Consider the following 21,195-nt stretch of genomic DNA (forward strand, 5'->3'; position numbering starts at 1 on the left):
CCGTTGTTTATGCTTTTCTTACTGAGTGAGCCATGAATTCTTAAGTCATTGCTCACTTCAAAACAAGAGACATGGAGAGGAGTGAGGAGAGGAACATGCTGCATGTACAGAGGCTTTTAAGCCTCCCTTTAGTTGTTAAACTTGAAGAGATAGCTTGGATTATTTGATTGACGTTGTATGAGGTACTCATAATCAGTGTAGTAACTACAGTAGAAGGCGGTGAGCACGTCCTCAGTTTGAAGACGCAGAGGGACACCAGCTCAGAGGCTTAGTCATGCACTGCTGTGGACAGGGTCAGCGACACAATGTATTTTAGCCACTTAAAAAAAAATCCATATCAGCTCAAGTGCATGCCATATTTAGAATATTTTCACATCTTTACCTTACCATCAGAGCCTTTTTTTCTGTTAGAAAAGCCAAACATCACCCTCTCTAATCTCTGCCGCTGCCTCAATCAGTTAGTTTGTCAGTTAGTTTGTTTGTGTTGTTGTGTGACTGTGGCGTGTTTTTAAAGGTAAGTTCAGATTCACTGAAGTCACACAGTAACACAGACAAACCAACCGATCAAGGCAGCGGTAGATTAGAAACTCCCATGTTCTTCAAGGTAAATTGATTTTGCCCATGGAGTTTGGTTTGTTTTGAGCGAGACAATATTTGGCTTGTATCATGGTAATTTCCTGTTGGAAAAGGCTGCAAAATAAAGCAGTGAAACATTCCAAATATAGCACACACTACTACACTACTCTGTTTTTTAGGTGCCCAAAATACAGTTTGTTGCTGACCCACTGCTTAGCTTCTGTGCTGGAACTCCTCTCTGTTTCTGCAAAAACTGTGGGTGTGACAGCCACCATCTACTGTAATTAATACACTGACTATGTATGAGGACCTCATGTAAGATAATCTGAACTATCCCTTTAAGGTGTGGCTTCAGTATGAGTGTGTGTGTGTGTGTGTGTGTGTGTGTGTCAGTATAAACAGATAGAACTCTGGGTGCCTAAGTGCTCCACTGATGATTACCAGCCTTACACCAGCTTGCAGTTATCTGTCTGTAGACGGACCCATACTTCTAAGTGCTTAATAAACTATTATACCCTTAAGGGCACTACAATGGGGACCAATATTGTATATTGTGTGTGAGTGTGAGTGTGTGTGCATGTGTTGGCGGCCTGTTTACCTGTGCATCTGGCCTTTCCTCTTCACTCCTCCCTGTCAGATATCCTGCAAAATTAAAGTTCCACATATTTTTTTTCGTTTACTGGACATTTTATTTTCTCCATGTTTTCCCATCAGCCTCCATTATCCCGACTGATTCTGTCCAAATTCTCATCAGTCGTTTCACTGTAGATGCTGGCCTTAAATTACAATGAACCAATGAGGAAAAAAATGATCCTGAAAACAACCAGTGACATGTCAGTTAAAAATGTTAATGCCATGATGATATGAGGCCAGATCTCTCCCAACAATCTGATGCTTTGGAGGTAACTTTGTAAAGATCACTCATTTCAAATTACAAAATCAAACAAACCAAAATAAGATTTATCTCTGATAATGGATTTTTAAGGCAATACCAATATTGGCATTTTGGAGTTAAAAGCCATATATCGAGCTTTATACATTCTTTTTATATTAACACGTAGCAAACAAAAATGTCAAATAATACAGAATTGGGATCAAGGTGTATACCTGCAGGAGAACCTTTGAAGTGTAAAAATGAAGTGCCCCCTGCTGGACAGTCTGTGTAATGGCAGTACTGTCTACATGACCTCATAAATATTTCTTATATTTCTCTGCTCAGAGTTGTTGTGATTTATCAGCCAGCAGCACTGATCCTTATTAAAGCTCGACCAAAACTGGATTTTTTGGGGCCAATTTCAACGTTGATATGTCAGCTGATATTGTTTAAGTATATGTATAAAATCCAAAATCATCAGGGCACTGAAACAGTAAAGTTGCTTTGTTTTTTTTTGATAATTTTGAATAAACAACTCAAATGAAGAAAAAATATCAAATATGCGTAAAACGCTTCTTATAAAACTGTATTATTAAAAAAAAACCAACAAGTCTCAGCAACAGCAGATACACTGCTACTGAAAATATGTAATAAAATATCAGCCGAAATACAAACCCACTCCATTTATCAGATTGCTTCTTCTCAGACTGTTCAATTTGAAATTTTATTTCAGTCCTCAAGAGCTGAAACCACACAGTATTTCAAAAGATAAACATTATTTCAGGACTGCAACTAATGATTGTTTTCATCAATTAATCTGTTGATTATTTTCTTGATTAATCAATTAGTTGTTTGGTCCATAAAATGTCTGAAAATGGGGGAGATGTTGATCAAAGTCAAAGATGATGTCCTCAAATGTCTTGTTGTAGTTTACTGTCAGAGGAGTTAAAAATATTCACATTAAGAAGCTGAAATCTTCTTCGACTTTTTTTTTTTCTTCAGAAAATGACTGATTAATTGATTATCAGAATAGCTGGTGATTTATTTAATAATCTAGTAATTATCAATTAATTGTTATTTCCTACCTTGGTAATTAATTTGAGGGCTCCAGAACTACAGATTCCCTTGGAACTGAGGAATACTGGACAGACTGGAACACTTAGAATTATTACAGTTCCTTTTTTTTTTTTTTACGTGGTTTTCCAAACTAGAAATGACATTCACTGTCACTGTATTAGGCTGGAGGCTGAAATGTCACAAATCTCTCAACCTGCATAAATCAAATCAAAACTATATGTATACCTAAATACCACTGGAGATAAATGAGAAGAGTTTTCTCGTAATTTGGGTGAACTGACCCTTTAAATGATTGTGGCTGAATTATTGAGAAATAACTGATGAGATTTTGCTCTCACTGATGGGAAAACGTGAGACCAGAGTCCAGCTTCACAGTCAATTTCAGCATTAATATCCACAACGTTACTGAGAATCGGATGCCTTCGACGAGCTCCCACACCCACCCAACCCACCCCACTGTTTTTTTTTGTTTGTTTGTTTGTTTTGTTTAGTTTTTTCTCTGGTGAATGAAGAAAACGAGCTTTGCCTTGCTGTTGCTTCAGTTGCTGTCGGACGTCTCCCTCTCTAGCAGTGATGTGAGTGGCTCTAGCTGAGGAGGTCCAGCCTTAGCCCCCTTAAAAGGACGCTCAGCTACACTCTCGGTGCTTCGGCTTCAACAGGCGCCCCCCTCCCTCCCTCCTCTTCCTCCTCCTCCTCCTCCTCCTCCTGACGCTCCCTCCCCCCTCCAATAACGCAGAGAACATTTTTTCCAGGGCAGACATGGAAATGAATGTTACAGTCTCGGCTCTATTCAAGATAAAGACGCAGAAAACAGAACATTACGGTCAAGATTAATGGTCAATACATATCTTCTTGTCCTACAAAAGTGAATAATTGCAAACATTTAATGGAAAGTTCTCCCCTTGGATACTCCCACTCTGTTAGATCTCATCATGGATTTATTCTGTTCTCTCCATCAGCTGCATTTTTATTAAAGGTCACATCTCCTGGTGTATCAGGGCTTCTGTTTGGAGCCGCTTGAAAGTTATTTCTGTGTCTTCTGCAGTGGACTTTGAAGTATTTTCTGTCCAAACTCTAGCTGAACTGTCAGTACCTTACCATGATGTCACATTGTCTGTTTGGCCAACAAGAAAAATGAAAAAAAAAAACAAAGTGTATTTTCCTTTTAACAGTAACCCTGAGAAACCAGCTGACTGATGGAATGTAAGAGACAGTACTGGTCATCATTGTGATCTGCTGATACATCTGAAAGGGAATATACCGTACAAATAGTGTGAGCGCTGGAGGAGGTGGAGGGTCGGAGGGGCGTGGGGCTCAATTTGAAATATGGACGAAGTTCAAAGATGTTCAATAAAAGCTGTGATTTCTCCAACAGCCCCGTTTCTCTCTTCAAAAGAGTTCAGACGACTGACACCAAATGTGATGAGGGGATGTTTCACTGTTGTCCTGTTACTGCTTCACTGTTAGCTGCAAAAAAAACATTAAAACTTATATCATTGATCACAAACGCCACATGCAGTTTTCTCTTGTGTTCACACCTTAAACTACAAGGTAGTCAGATCACACTCACATGAAACACACAAACGTCCTAAACACACAACAAAAGGTGATGGTTGTTAATAGTAAGTGTATTTTATATTAAAACTTACTCAATTTCCTTCCTGTTTTTTTTCTTCAAGGTTGATACAGACTATGAGTGATCAAGAAGACAAATAACTGATATCTGGAAGTGACATACATTTGCAGCAAAAATGAAAATCTTCAATATTCCCATGGTAAATCATAATTATGAGCTAAAAAAAAGTTGAAAATTCTAGGATAAAAAGTCCTAATTTAGATAATAAAAAGTAGTCACAATGATGTGATTAAAAAGTCAATGAGGAGATTAAAAAAAATTAAAAGTGAGATAAAAAGTCATAAAACATACTTTATTAATCCCTGAAGGGAAATTACATTCTTCTCACTCTTGTAATTTTGTGTATAAATGCTCAGGCCTGAAGTACAGACAGGATTCTAGACATGCATCTGAAAGAGCTGCACACATACAGTCAGATGCCGAGAGCAGTGTCTTGCTCAAGGGAACCTCAGCGGTGCCCAGGAGGTGAACTGGCACGTCTCCAGCTACCAGTCCACGCTCCGTACTTTGGTCCACGTGGGACTTGAGGTGGGACCCTTCTGACTGAGCCACTGCCGCCCCCATAATTATGAGGAAAAGGTCAAAATTATGAAATAAAGTCAAATATGAGATTTTTAAAAAGTCAAAATTATGCTAAAAATTTATGTGAAATTATGAGAAAAAGTCAATGATGAGATGTCATGATTCTAATATAATTATGACTTAATTTCATAATTTAAACTTTTTTCTCAGTTTTCAATTTTAACTATCTAACAATTTTGACTTTTTATCTCATAATTATTTTTTTTTTTGCCATAATATTGTCTTTTTTAATCTCACAATTATGAGTTTTTAATCTTATAATAATCACCTTTTAGCTCATAATTGCAACTTTTTTTAATCTCATGATTTTGACTCATCATGGAGATATTTTTTTTCTTTCACTGGTGGAAATTGGCTTCCATACATCTTTGCCCTTTTAACGGTGTAAAGATTTTCAGCAATTCATGGACAAATTGTTTTATGAACATATGGAATACTTTACATACAACACTACATTTTTCATCTCATGATTTTATTGTATGAATGTGCACAAAGGCCAAAACAAAGTTTTAACAGAATCGACACATCAGGAAATATAAAAATATCTTTCAAAAGTAAACAGCTGACATAACACAAACCCATCACTCATACGATAAACATGATTACCATCACATTAAAACCTCGTAATGAAACTCCTGATACACAGCTTTGTTTTTGATAATAATGCTGCAGCTTTGCATTTATGAACATTTTTAAAGTTTGAAATAGTTTCTGGATTTTTTCCTCCCACAGTGATCCTTTTGCTAAAGTCAAACCGAGAATAAACTGGACGTAATGAACTGCTTTCCACAGTAATATTGTTCAAGTTGCTTCAGTTAAGACATCCAACATATTCTCAAACATTTAGCTGAATTTAGTTTCGCTGATCACAGTGTAGGTTTACACAAAACTGAATCCCTTGAAGATACAGGCTCTTCATAAAGCTTCCTGTACTGTGATTGTAGCAAACAATCAGTACAAACCTCTCCCTTTGCTTTAATAAAACAGTTGACAGCAATCGTTCCTAAAACTCTCACAAAAACTTAAGTTCACTCTTGTATGGCAGCTCCATTTCCACCAATGAAAGAAAAAAAGATCCTCACAGTAAATCCATATTTTGAGATTTTAAAAACCCATAATTATGAGATAAACAGTTGAAATTTCATACAAAAATAATAATTTTATCTCATAATTATGTTTTTGTTTTCATAATGACTCATCTTATAATTCTGAATTTTTATTTCAATTGACTTTTTATCACACAATTCTGACTTTTTTAAAAACTAATAATCATGACTAACAATGGGGATATTTTTCTTTCACTGGCAGAAATGGGCTTCCATACTCTTGCCACTATGTTCCTTATAAATAATAAAAAAATAATATCCGTGTTCCCTTTACCAGTTCAAACAGGCGTCTTTTCCTTGTGTATCAGAATGTCCTCTGTCTCTAACAACAGTCTCTCAGTAACAGAGGATATGATGAGACATGTTTTATCTCAGCAGACATAAATGAAATCAGTTATGCTCACTGATTTGAAAAAAAAATTTGCATCTCAAGTACATGAAGTGAGCAAACAAGCATCTGAGTGTGCAGATAAAGCTATGGAGGCAAGTGAGAAGGAATAATTCTGGTCATCCACATTTGAAGTCTGACTTAAATCGTTTTCTCTCCTGTGGTTATACTTAAAGGAATAGTTCAGATTATTTCATATGGGCTTGCTTATGGACGGCAGTTGGCACACTCACAGTTTGGAGAAAAAAGAAGGAAGCTAAACAACGCGCTGCTGTGGACAGGGTCAGCAGCCACCTAAACAAGTCAAGATATTCTAATATATTGAATTGTTTACCACAGCAGTACATTTCTTAGCTTCCTTGCTGGTCCTCCTGCTGCTTCTCCAGACAACTGACCAGCATCTACAGTAAGGTAATACACTGACTATCAGTAACATAACAACCTCACTTTAAAAAATCTGAACTAGCCCTTTAAGAACAGGTGAAAAAAAGGTTTTTGCTGTGTTCAGCCCTAACAAAAAACAGAAAGCACTTATTTAAACTGAAACAGTGATGTGTTGAACACATTGTGTATTAAAAAGCTGCACTGCACTGCAGCACCTTTTCAACACAGCTGTTTCTCTAAACGTCACTGCTGTCTGACATGACAAAACATACGTCAAAGTCCACTGCACAACATTTTATGGAAACGTGTTGTTCAATCTGGAAACCGTAGCAAAACAGAGAACACAGTTTTCAGACTGAAAGTGTCCCAGGAGCTCTCTTAAGTTACTTTTTCTCTTCTGCCTCTTGTGGCCACAATGAGTATTACAACAACAAACAATGAGAAAAGTGATCCTGACAAAAATAAAATTTAATTTGTCAAAACTTCTCCTCAAAAAAAAAAAAAAAGAAAAAAGTAACCCCCTCATCCCAGATGAATAAAAAAAATCCTGCCAACTCTTTTTTCACCTGTTCTTAAGTCATAAAACAATCAGATCAGACTTAGAAAACAAATCACCAGATTTTTTTTCTCTACATGATATAACAGATGATATCTGAAATAAATACTCATTATTTGTGAGAATAGAACAAACAGTCTAAATATAACTCATTTTACCACATTCTCCCTCAGATATGGTGGATTTTATTTCAGCTTTGGAGAAACGTAAATGTAACCTGAGACCATTATTCAAATATAAAGCTGGTGGAATAACGTCAGCATTCTTCCAGGACAGACAGGACAAGCCGAGTGTCTCTCAGCTCTTCTTCTGTCCCGTCTCCTTGTCGGTGGTGAGGTATTCGATGTGCGTCCATAAACACCAGATCTGCAGAGAAACACACGGTATGTTTGGCTGTGAGACAACTTAATGTGATCAAACACAACTTCAAATATGACCAGAAATGATTTCAACACAACTCAAATTTTTGTCAACATGTTTGTGATTATCACATGAATACTCGCCAACTCTCCATAATTTCCCAAGAGACTTCTGTTTTTCATTGCCTTCTCCTTATAACTGTTTATCCTGATTTCAGCCATTTTTTCTTTTTTATTATCACAATCTGTTTGTGACTCTGTACGGTGTGTTTAAAAAAAGTCTACTGTTTCCACCTGGACAACAACAGACACCAAACCAGGCTTCCCAAGAAGAACTCCTGTTTCTTAAGGAACATTATAAAGGAAAAGGTCATGCATTTTGTAAAATCTGCCACATAAATTTTCTTTTAGTAGCAGGGCAAAAAAATGAATGAATGAACAACGAATGAAAAATTATGAATATTAATTTACCCCAGTTCACCCTAAAGAGACAAATTATTCTATATATATTTACATGAGAATTAAAATTAAATTAAAAGTATTCAACATATAAATTATGTTGAAGAGAACAGCTGCAACAATTAATTGATTATGAATCAATTATTAAATTATTTAATTAACTATTCTAATAATCAATTAATCAGTTTGAGAAAAAAAAGTCACAATTCTGTAATTTCAGCTTTCTAAATGTGAATATTTTCTGGTTTCTTTACTCAGTAAACTGAATATCTTTGAGTTGTGGACAAAACAAGACATTTGAGGACGCTTTGGGAAAAACTGATCAACATTTTCAGCCATTTTATGGACCAAATAACTTATTGATTAATCAGAATCAATCAATGATAAACTAATTGTTACAGGAAAGAAAAAAGCATGCTACAGTATGTTTGGACCTATTTTTCAAGTGAGGAGATCACCAGAATGCAGGGAAAAAGTCTCATAAACTCAGATGTTGTCTTGTGTTTGGCAGGTATGATGTGAGGTTATTTGTACCTCAGCTGTCAGAGCCAGCAGGCGGCCTGCAGCCAGCAGCAGTATCCCTGCAGACTGCATCCAGGGAGGCAGGTACAGCCACTGGGCCAGTAAACCCCACCGACGCCCGTAGAGCCACAGCGGGAGGCAGTGCAGGCCGCTCACCACCCACACGCCGAGAGGAGTCCGAAACCCTGACAGCAGCAGACACACAAAGTTCACACGAACTCACAGTCTGTGGTTTATCTTCAGCTGCGCACGAACATCAAGTCTTTTTACCGTTCGCCATGATGGCCTGGATGACTCGAGGGCTGCTGGTGAAGCTGTTCTTCCAGTGGTCGCCCCTGGCGTTGTGGTTACACACAAACACACACCACTCCAATGCAGACACCAGCCAACCCCACTGCAACACAACACAGAAGTTACATCAGTCCCTCCAGGAAGACTGCAACAATTAACACAAATTTAAATAATCCCTGAGAATTGTGCACCACCTTGCAACTTTTTTGACCAATCATCGTAGCTTCCGGTGAGTTCCACCAATCATAGCAGTTCATACATTTTTCCATATTTCAATTTTTTATTTTGGTATGGGTACTAAAAGGAACCCAAGGTTTGTCTTTGTTGACATTTTTTTTTTTATACTTTGTGCACTTTTAGATTTTTGGTTGCTGCTTTGACTTTGTTTGAGCTCCAAAAAGATTTTGCTCTTCTTCATTTACAAATAAAGCATACTGTGTTAGAATTTTTGTAATCCTGAACCTTTTTGTAAGGTTACTAAGAACAGAGTGAAATTTTATTCTCACAGAAACAAGTCGCCTTTGATTTTTAACAAATTATACAAAATTGCAATTTTCACTTGCAAAAAAACACCTAAAATCATGGCAACATTCATCACAATTCCATAGAAAAGCTGTTGTGAAATCAGACGTTTCAGGCTGCAAAAAATCCCCAAAAAACCTGACAAATCCTGGAGGGGCTGAAATATGGCAAAGTACAAGTCACCTGTGTGCATGAAGTGTTGTCACAAGTAAATACAACCTGAGTAAATCTGCAAAAATAAGGTTGAGCAGTTCAGTGGCTGTTCTGCTGATTTAAAGAACCATACAAATAGGCTTGAGCAGTAAGACTTTCAATGCCGTCATAAATACAGATGCTCCTCTTTCTATTAAGTTCATGTGCTGATAGGGAGATGTTGTATTGAGGTGATGTACTGTAGTGCGCAGCACAAGGGCAGGGCTGCCAGAATTGCCAGGTTCTTGTTTTTCCCATGGAATTGGGCAACTTCAGAAGTGTTGCTGTGGGATGAGTTTTTCTCCGCTGGTTGGGTCGACCTATTTTGCATGCAAATTATATCAAGAATACAGATAGAAATAAAGATGCATATTTGGAATTGAATCATTTATTTCTACCTAAACCCTGCCAAACTGATCACGGACACATAAGCTGATCTGGAGTCAGATTTTGGGCTGGTTTCAACCTGCCATTAGGCTGCTTTTGTCACACAGACCTGGCAACCCTGAGCGCAGCCGAGATGAGAAACATGACATCTGGGGGACAGAGTTCCAGGCTTACCTAGCAATGTTTTGGGTTTGGTCCTGATGGCAAAGTGAGCAAACACTGCAGTCCACCGATTGGTCAGAGTAGCATAGTCTCTATTTTTCTCTCTAAAACTCACTCACTCAGGAACAGACTTTCACATTAACAGGGCTTGCTGCTGTCCAGCCAAAAGTGTCTTTATACTCAGCAAATGAAGGTCTTTAAGAGATACTGTTTTAAAAATACTCAAGTATCATAGTGTGTATGGTACTGAAACATCCCAGCCTTTGTTAAAGCAGCAGAGGACCTGTGTCTGTTGCTCCATCCTGATTGCACAGTGTATGTGGCATGAACAGCGTGACAAATCCACATATCCACCCTGACTGTTGTAAACAGTACAAGCAGCTGCTGGTATAATAAGGATGAAGGGATTTATTTCTTAGCAAACACTAGGCTGATCATCCTTTCAACAACATAACACTGTATGCAATCACTTCATGTGTGGCTACTGTAAATCCATCTATTTACTATTGTGAATGTGTGTTTTCTAGCTGTCATACCTCAAACAGCAGGCTCCACAGCATGCCTCTGCCCAGGCTGTCCACCACTACGTCCAGCCAGGCCCCGAACCTGGAGCTCTGGCCCAGCCTCCTCGCCAGCCAGCCGTCCACTCCTGCACACCAAATCATCATCATATGTGAGAGAGGGGACGCTCGTGTCCCGTGTACACAGTAACTGCTCCTCCTGACAAAGCGTCTACATGCTACAGCTTCTGTATTCCAGCTAATGTCATCATAAGAAGATCAGATAAAGTCCAACTTTTATATGATATGATAGGATGAAGCTTGATTAGTTACATCCATCCATCAATTATCTATAACTGTTGGGTGCTACGTACAGGGTTCCACCTTTTCTTAAATCAAATTCAAGCACTTTTCAAGTATTTTCAAGCTTTTCCAGCACCTTACAGCTGTGCTAAATGACATATTTATATACATATACATGTGCTATAAACAACCAAAATTATGTTCATGACAGAATTCTACAGAAGGGACACAAATTAACGGAAAACACAACAAAATGTCATGCTTCAAAATGTGTCACCTGTCTGTAAGTAGACCTGGCTTCTTATTAGAGCTGCAATAATTCATAGATTCATCATATATGAATTCCAACTATTCTGACAATCAATAAATAGGTTTGAGGATTTTTTTAAGAAAAAAAAAAGTAAAAAATCTCTGATTTCAGCTTCCTAGCTTTCTGGTTTCTTTACTCCTCTCTGACAGTAAACTGAATGTCTTTGGGTTGTGGACAAAACAAGACATTTGAGGACGTCGTCCTGGACTTTAGGAAACACTGGTCAACATTTTTCACCATCTTCTGGCATTTTATGGAGCAAACAACTAATTGATTAATGGTGAAAATGATCAACAGATTAATCGATAATGAAAATAATCAGACATATGTCTGTGTGCTCCACATGTTTGGACCTATTTGTGACAGGATGAATAAATTAATTAATTGTTTGGAGTCATTTCTTAATTAGAAAAAGTCAGACTTTCAGCTTCTTAAATGTGAATATTTTCTGGTTTCTTTACTCTGCTCCGACAGTAAACTGAATATTTTAGAGCTGTGGACAAAACAAGACATTTGAGGACGTCATCTTGGACTCTGATCAACATTTTTCACAATTTTATGAAATCTCATGGAGCAAACAACTAATCAATTAATTGAGAAAATAATCGACCGATTAATCAATGCTGAAAACAGTCATTAGTTGCAGCTCTAAAAACACTATAATAGGCTAAACAATTTCATTATATTCAATATTGAGGTAATCCAAAAGTGCAAAACATCACTTTTTGACTTGTTGAAGCAGGAAAACCACAGCAGCAACTAATTATATTAATGATGGGTCTGTTCTATTGAAAAGTCTCACAAGGCAATGACTGTGTGAACCAGCACAAAGAACACCAGGACCCTGAAACTGAAGTAGCTAAATGGACTTCAAGCATTTTCTTCAGGTTTTCCTACTGTTATATTTCAAAATGTCCTTGGTGAATAATGTTAAAAGAAACCAGTTTGATGCTGGTGCAAACAATGGGAAACTTTACCATCAAGTGCTATGGAGACTGAGTAAAGACAGACAAAGAGGGACGGTGTCTCACAGGCAGCCCACGCAGCAAACACAAGGCCGATCCTAATGTAACCTGAAAGACACAAACACCAGGTGGAAGAAGCACTCAGATCATTTACTCAAGTAAAAGTAGAGAAAACAGTGCAGAAATACTCTGTTGCAAATAAAGTCCTGCAGTCAAAACTTTACTTAAGTAAAAGTACAAAAGTATTATCATCAAAGTATTACTCATTGGGCAGAGTGGCCTATTTTGGATTATCATTAAAAAAAAAAAAAAAACATTTTTCACACTTTAATACTTTATATAGCTTATTTTTGTACTTATATATTTTATATTGCTTACTTTTCATATTTGCTGATTTTTGTAATGTCATTTTATATTTACATTTTTTAAAAAACAATACATATAATAATTTTTGAAACACTTATGAATATGTGTGATGCAATTTTGTTGTGCCAACAAAATGTCAGTTTAGTTCTTGAATCTTGAATCATCACTGATAGATTCATGTATGCAACACTTGAAGGTTGGAGCTGAGAAAGGTGGGGCTAATTTTTAACTACTTTATATACCACTGTTTAGCTTAATCTATGACCGTACTACTACTATTATTACTATTACTTACTAACTTACTGACTGACTGACTGACTGACTGACTGACTTACTTACTTACTTACTTACTTATTTATTTATGAATGAATGAATGAATGAATGAATGAATGAATGAATGAAGCCCAACCAATTTTGGACCAGTTGTTAGTATTACAGAATAAAATAATTCCAAGATAAATATGAATGTATGTATATTCAAAATGAAATCAGGGCAGTGAAACAGTAAAATTCCACTGACATTTTTAATAATTATAAATAAGTAAACTAAAAACAGACAATGTAAGCACAGATGCAGATATAGCTGTGCTAGCCCTTTATCGGGCCGATAATATCATCTGACTAATATATCTATTTTCTGTTATGACTTTGAATCTGTAACGTAACGTAAAAGAGATGTAGTGGAGTAAAACGTAAAGTGTATCTCTCCAAAGTGTAGTGCAGTGGAAGTATGAAGTATGGTAGAGAGTACCTCAAAATCGCATTAAAGTACAATACTTGAGTAAATGTGCTTAGTTACTTCCCCTATTGACAACACATCCATAACTGAGAAGAGCTAAGTGGATTATCTCCAGGACAGACACATGGCACTTGTCCTGATATGACCCCGTAGCCACGACCTATTCAAATGTACTTATTCAATTTATATCAAAAGGTTTTTTCTTATATTCTGTTTGCCTACAATCATCAATCAAGTGACCTTCATCTGCTTGTCGATCTGTCTGAGAGATGCTATAATTTCTAGCACTCTAGCTAATGGATGTTTACAATGCAGTCATGGCAAAGATAAGTGGCTGGCAGTTGCCATGTCGCGGTGAACTCTGACGCCCCTGCACATAAACAAACGATAATACAAATCATGATAATTCAATGATATTCTCACCAACAATATTTGGCCAGTACAGCAGAACTTTAAGGCCCATCTCCGGTGAGTTATGACTGGATACAGTGGAGCCTCATACCCGGAAAAGATGATGCAACCTGCCTGTTAAGTCGACATCTACTCTTGAGCTACAAACACGATGGATTTGTCATTATATGTCTGTCGATATGTTCATGATTGTATCCCCGCACAGGGTCCACGGGCTGGTGAAGGCAGTCAGCGTGGCTTTAACCGCGGCGTGCTGTCGGCACTTTCCTCTTAGTATCAACAAGGTGACGTAGGAAGCTGTCAAGCTGTCGTAGCGGCTCACCGAATCCCATTTAAAATTCTGGAAATTTAACAACACCCTGCTTTAAGGACAGGGGAGCATTCAAAAATATTTAAAGTAAATTTTCCACCAAGGAACACTAGATTTAAATGTCCATTCATTTTTAACAGCGTGAGGATTATTTTGGTACATTTGTTCGAATGGAATAGAGGAAATGTTGAACAACGTAATGGTGGAAATTATATTGAGATTGCCGTTTGTATGTTGGTTACATGCCGAAGTTATTAATATCCCCAAACAAAACCACAGTGGTCTTAAGTAATGTTCTACGAGGTAGGTATGTCTTCAGTGAGCCAGCCAAGAATAAATAGACATATTTTTAATGGAGTTCGGCTAAAAGGCTTACCCTAAATTTGAGAAACGCAGAGTCGCCATTAGATCAGTACCCGCCAATATTAACTGTCTGCTTTGTGTATTTGAAAGTGCATCTGAATACATCATAAAAATAAATAAAATAAAATAAATAAATAAACTTGTAAATACTTACTATTTGACGTACTTCTCTGGCTCCCGACGTAAGTGCCATTGGAGGTCGCTGTGGGGTAAAGGAAATCCCACACCTGCGAATGATCTCGCGAGAGTGTTCATTTTAACCCAAACCGTGATCTTTCTCTGACCCTAACCAAGTGTCGTTTGTCCGTAAACATGTTTATATTTCAACCAAAATGTTGTCACATTCTAAAACAAAATAAGTTTGTACCACGTGCATAGTAAAGAAACAACGCGACAAGTCTCGCGAGAGTTTCGCAAATCAAGGGTTCCCCTTTAAATACGACCGAATGTGAATTACCGTTATTCAGCAGAGTAACCACAAGGTGGTGCTACTCGCACTTCTTTACAACCTAACTTACATCCATGCTTGCACTCCACAGACACTTGAGCACATGCACACGTAATGACAGCGTGGTATGACTGCGCATAGTGAGTCAAAATTCATACTTGTAATTTGCAAGACTAGAGAGGAAACATCTATAGAGTTACTGAGGCCAAAATAAAACTGTTCCCCCCGTCATAAGTATCGTGTTTACAAGCGTTTGAAGGATGTGATCAACTGACCTGTAGAGTCAGATCATGTGACAGAATGGAGGCGTCGCTGAAAACATTCACCCGTTCACCACATACACACACCACCAGGAACCCATTTCACAATAAACGGATAAGGCGACAAAGAATTCTGATCAACTCAGTCCATAACGTTCATTTCCTCATATGGCAATGAAATGAGGGGAGCATGGGGGCCAAAGAGTCGAGGATAGGATTCCTGTCGTATGACGAGGCCGTCAAGAGAGGTAAGCCGAAAAGCAACGGGCTAAATCCACCTCAGCTGCGCTAGCTTAGCTAACTGTCAGCTTTTAGGCTAGTCCGGTTCATAAGAGGAGGACGTCCTGACCACCCGTTAAAATCTAGCGGTTTAAGTGGCCTGGATTATTAGATGAGATAAACACCTATGAAAGAAATAACACACAACTGCAGCGGCACCGCTGGGATCCATTATTCAATTCGGCGTAGAAAAATGTCGGAAAGCCTCATGGATTTTAATGATATGTTAAGTTTAACAATAGATAAGCCTGCATTTTCCGCAGTCGCCTTCCTCATATTTACGCTACGTGGGGCTGCAGTAGGAAGCGTTTCCCAATAATTAAAGCTTCAATAAATAATAACTAAATGCCATTTTATGGATTATGTCTAACCCGAATTGAGTAATTCTTACTAGTAGTGTGGAAACTGTGTTGACTTGTGTTTTATGAGGCTTGTGTCTTCGTTTATAAGCAAGGTCAAGTTAAATTGACAGATTTTCGGACGGAGTTTGGCGTGACGTTCTTGCCATAGCTACGACAGCGTTGCTTCATGTTGGCTAACGTGGAAGGATGGGCTGTGGCTTGACAGTATTTGCCAAAACAGTTGAATGTGTGATGATAACTTTTGACAATACAGTGTGCCGCTTAGCTCTTATCATCCTAGCCAGCTAACGTTGAGTAATGTTAATGTCTGTGCTTCTGTTAGCTTACTTGTCTCCTAGCTAGGCAGGCAGTTAGCCGGCTACAGCTACTAGAGTTCCCAGAGGGAAATGCCTGCAGACTGTTTGTTTTAGCCGTCGTCTGGCTGATTTCAAGTCTAGCCATGTGATATGAACTAACGGTTATCGCAAGTGTTTGTGCTAGAGGACTGTCAGGTTGCTCATGGTCGTTCATGTTAGGGTTAGCTAACGCTAGCTGTGTGGTCAGGACATTTGGCGGAACAACAAACAGATGTGTTTCACGCTGCTGTCGCTGCAGTTAGTCTCTGAATTTAGCCTGTGGGCAGTTCTTTTCAAACTGTTGGAGCCATTGGTTGATCTCTGATAAACATCAAACAAACAGGGTCTGCTAAGACTTGTTATTTGACCACCTATGGAAATATAAGTGCCTTTTAATAAAAACGTTTTGCAGTCAGATGCATACCTGACCATATGCACAAGCTGTGTTGTAATTGATGCAGTCTCTATGTTGGTGCACTTATGTAAGATGTGGGTGACCATTTATCAGGAAGATGTTGTTGATGGCCTCCTGGTTGTACTTTACTCCCTGGGTTGGCAACAGCTGAACTTTGTCTGGATTCCAGGTTGAGAGGCTGTTACACATTCATCCACGACACTGTCATATCTGTACCAGTACAGTACTATAGGGTCCTACAGGGACATTAGTCTGATCTGTCCTTATTATTAACAGTGAACTTTCACTGGTATTTTTAATAAAAAATAACAAATAGAATAACTTGAATTACGGAAAAGGCTCAAAACATATGTACATAAAAAACTGCATATAAAACAACAATCTGCATTATGTTCTGTAAGATAATATCTGACAAAATATACATCAATACCAATATTGACAGTACAGCTGGCTAGGCCAATATCGGGCCCATAATAGCGGTCAACTGATATATCTTCACTATTGATTAATCTGTCAATATTTTCTTGATTGATTGATTAGTTGTTTGGTCTATAAAAAGGTGAAAAATGTTTAGTTTTTTCCTAAAGCCCAAGATGACATCCACCAATGTCTTGTTTTGTCCACAACCCAAAAGTGCTCAGTTTACTGTCAGACAGGAGTAAAGAAACCAAACAATAATCACATTTGAGAAGGTGAGATCAGAGAATTTGTGACTCAGAGCGATTAATCGATTATCAAATTAGTTGTCAAATAACATAATAGTCAATTTATTGTTGCTGCTCTAAAGTGATTATGGTCTTTTACTGACGACTGTAAGTTATTTTCAGCCAGAATTCTTAGAAGCCCGTGTCTGAACAAACCTTTACTGAGTGCCTCTTCTATTGCCCAAATGGCCCCTTTTTCATGTCAGCTCCTTGTGTGGTGGTTTGGACATTCCTCAAGCTGATTGCCATTCCCACTCTGATGATCACATGTGACCACACGCACACATACACACTCACACTCACACAGGCGGTGGAATTATCCAGCCATCCAGCCTTATCTGACCGGTCACATGGCAGCCCTCCTAATTCCCACAGCAGGCTCGACTGCAGCAATTATGGGGGTCAGTTTTCATGTAAGCTTGCTCTCGTAGGACACCAGTAGGATAATGGTCAGTCAGGGAGCGTCCTGTCTGAAAGGTTAGGCTTTGATGTGTTCCTGTAGTAAACCCAGGATCACTCAGATTTCCTTCAAGCCTCATTTTTCAGGGCTGATTATGCGCATGCTGTTCACTTTGTTTATAATTTGCTACTGCAACACTGGATGATTGCTAACATATGTCAAGAGCAAAAGTAGTAGAATTTCATCACTGTAGACTCAAAATAGGTTATGCAAGTGTTTGAATCTCTAATATTTGCATCTGCTCAGACTATTAGATGAGCATATTTCTAGATAGACCAAACTTGGATCAGTTTGTGCGCTGCATTTTAAGCATCATGAATTCAATTACAGTGAAGACTTTTAATTGGATAAGAATATGAGAAATTCTTCCCAATTTGAAGTCATGTAGAACATAATCAGTGTGGCTGCCTGGAACATCAGGTTTGTTGAGGTCACAATACTGCTGCAATACATGGAAATACATTCCTGAATTTTATCAACCTGTGCAGTTATGAGGAATTTTAGCACTGACAGGACTCTGCCACCATAAAGAAGAAAAAGCTGACAATTAGAGGGGAGGTTTGAAAAAGTAACCTCTGCCACATGAATGCATTTGAGGTCATTGAATGCAAACCAGTCCCAGTGAGTAACCATAATTAATGCTACATTCACTTTTGACACTTTAAAGTCCACCTCAAGTCATGTTTTAAACAATATAAAATGTTATGCAGGAAGTAATAAATTGTGTCTGTTTTACTTTTTGCAAAATAAGTTAAAATACCTTGTTAAAATGGCTTACATATAGCTCCACACATTGCCTTCATTTAGTATTCAAGGATTCATGAATATGCAAAACATGTTTTTTGCCCAAAACTTAACTGTATGGCAGCGTTTCCCAACCCTGGTCCTTGGGGCCCACTGCCCTGCATGTTTTAGATACGTCCCTGCTCCAACACGCCCCAAGGAACAGGACTGGAAAACACTGTTGTATGGGATTAGTATAAAGTGGGCATGTCTGTAAAGGAGACTCTTGGGCACCTATAGGAACCTATTATGCTTCAGATATCTTGAGGTGAGAGGTCATGGGACCACTTTGAAAATAGCAGTGCCAGTTTTTCACTTGCCATATTTTAGCCTAACTTTAGAGCGTTATTTCCTGACAAGCTAGCTGGTACCAGTTGATTCCTTAGGTCTTCTAATTTCATATTATACCAGTATCCTCACTCTAGGTTTAATAGTGAGCCCACAACAGCCTCTGAAAGATGGTAAAGTTGGCTGTGGACATGGACGTCCCCACAGAGTTGAAGAGGTTAATGTTGTAAAAAGCCACAGCAGGAGGTGGACACAACAGTCTACTACACCGTAGAAGAGAATTGACTGTCCAGATGTACAGGGGTGAAAGTCTTCTTCCTTTTTCCCAAAGAGTGTGTTAATTGATGGGATGATTGAACATTTACTTGAATGAGCAAATGTCCCTGCTGATCACTGATACGCAAAATGCATGTGTGATAAAATTCATTTGAAAAGAAGATAAAGGCACAAGACTGTGTACATAACTAATGCTGTTTACACCAAAATTAGCTTGTAAATGTGGGCTTTTTTAAACATGTGCCCTTCTGTTTTTTTTCTGAGTTGTGCTGGAAAGATGAGACTCAACTCGCGTGAAGGAGAGAAGAGAGAAAGATTTTCTCAGTATGTTTCTAGCTTCAGAATGAATCTATTCAGTTCAGTTTCTCCTCCCTGTCGCTATTTGTACTGTCAGGTATCTGCTTTATTTCACTGTTTATGTTTGCTTTCAGCTGGATAGGAGACGTGTGAAGTTACTGCTGATTAAAATGCAACATTTCCTGATTTTTCTGCTTCCCAATAATAGCTTTTAGTTAACAAAATAACAGGACCTTTATTATGAAGAGTTTATAGGAAGTAAATGCCAGTACGTCATTAATAAATACACACTGGGTCAAACAGCATATGAGGCAACAAGTCTTCACTGCCTCCACCCAAAAGGGGTGAAAATGCTAGGGATGTCCCGATACAACTTTTTCACTTCCGATACGATATCGATATTGCAGCCTTGAGTATTGGCCGATACAAGATACAATATCAGCACTAATCATACATACTTTTGTTACTTATTTTGTAGTGTGGAATGGAAAAGGCTTGATCAAGTGATGTTACTCAAACAGAGAACAATAGTCAGCAACCAGAGTCACCTATGGATAGAAGTGCTGGAGCAGAAAATGGACTGCTTATCAGAGCGCTTATATTGGAGATTTTAGATGCAGTCCGATAAAATCCAATACTCGTTTTTTGGCCGATATCAGACCGATATCCAATATCAATATCGGATCGGGACACTCCTAGAAAATACGATGTCCACCCCAGGTTTTATGTTTACGTCACTGTCGATCAGAGCTGGAGAACATAAAACCTGTGTTTGCTGCACAGTCATTTGACCCAGGAGTGAATGCAGATAGTTCTTTTCCCTACTGAAGAAAAAAGCCAAATGTTAGCAGGTGTTGGTGGACTTTTTGTCCAGTGTAAAAGGAGCCTTAAAAAGAAAAGTCACCTGAAGTCCAAATATTGAATCAGCTGGGTCGCTCACAAGGGTAATGGCAATGTAACGTTAGAGGCTGAGCTGTGTCAAACTGGTTAAATAAATTCAGCAATTTGAATGAGTGCAGTTTTTGATTGTGGATCAGTTCTGGTGCAGTGTTAGTTCCCAAATGAATGGCTAGGTCTGGAGATGCTGGATGTTACAATAACCCCGAGCAGCTGGTTATGCTCATTGTGTCCTTCAGTGTATAAAACTGATAGAAAAAAAAGATTGGTCAGGAACTCAGATGCAGCATTTATAACCTTCTGGCATTGGGAAATGATCCGGAAGGCTAGTGCGACTGTGTTGAGTCACATCAAGGTTAATGTTTAAAGTAATCTCCTTTAAATGGCAGTTTATATTGGAACAAGAATTCTTCCAGCAGTAGCAGCTGACTGTATGTCCTGTACCTGCAACAGATAACTCCTGATAATGTTCAACTGCCAGAGGTGGTGACTCACCTTGATGGTAAGTGGAGCCATAGATTGTGGAGCTGTTGTGTTGCGTTGCATTATGTTGTAACACCTGACAGTGTTACCGCCCATTCCTGCAAATGTGCTCAGAGAAGTCCTGGCTCAGTTCTGTGAGAGCAGTTGTTCTTTACAGTCACTGATAAATTTTGTGAAGCTGGATAACGCCAACAGCCTGGCTGTTAGAGATGCAGTGATTAATAGTGTTACTGTTTGGATAATTCATTTTTCATGCAAAAAGTGAAACATTTTCTGGTTGGACAAAAGACATATTTCGAAGTAGAGCCCAGCCATTATATTGACTGACCAATATTATTGGCCTGATATTGATCTATCACCACTATACTAATCAGTAATGACACATATGTTCATCGATAAGCACTGATATAAAAAACTTATTTGTTTTATGGAACATAATGAAGATTGTTTTTTATTTTTTAACTTGATAGGCAGAAATTTATGTATATTTGACACTTTCTTAATTGGCGTTGTGCTTGTTGCATACCCAGTTGCCCTATGGGAGCAAAACTAAAGTTGATGTTGATAT

General features: G+C 38.3%; 2 protein-coding genes across 2 annotated transcripts in view; one reads left to right on the forward strand and one right to left on the reverse strand.

The window, feature by feature from the left end:
• Positions 1-7,464: 7,464 nt before the first annotated feature.
• On the reverse strand, positions 7,465-14,392 carry LOC146327387 (uncharacterized). The gene is made up of 6 exons (XM_084716811.1): positions 13,680-14,392; positions 12,164-12,259; positions 10,610-10,722; positions 8,790-8,913; positions 8,532-8,704; positions 7,465-7,545 (listed from the first exon to the last, which is right to left on the reverse strand). The coding sequence occupies exons 1-6, from the start codon at positions 13,717-13,719 to the stop codon at positions 7,477-7,479; spliced, it is 615 nt and encodes a 204-aa protein (XP_084572937.1). The 5' UTR covers positions 13,720-14,392; the 3' UTR covers positions 7,465-7,476.
• A 106-nt stretch (positions 14,393-14,498) lies between these two features.
• Positions 14,499-21,195, forward strand: part of usp32 (ubiquitin specific peptidase 32) — a 102,367-nt gene continuing 95,670 nt past the window's right edge. The window contains exon 1 of the mRNA XM_084716810.1: positions 14,499-15,296. Coding sequence (XP_084572936.1) covers positions 15,239-15,296 — 58 coding nt within the window. The 5' untranslated portion in view covers positions 14,499-15,238. The remainder of the gene's footprint in view (positions 15,297-21,195) is intronic.

The sequence above is a fragment of the Lutjanus erythropterus genome, chromosome 4 (assembly GCF_056507025.1).
Source record: "Lutjanus erythropterus isolate fLutEry1 chromosome 4, fLutEry1.hap2, whole genome shotgun sequence".
NCBI lineage: Eukaryota > Metazoa > Chordata > Actinopteri > Lutjaniformes > Lutjanidae > Lutjanus > Lutjanus erythropterus.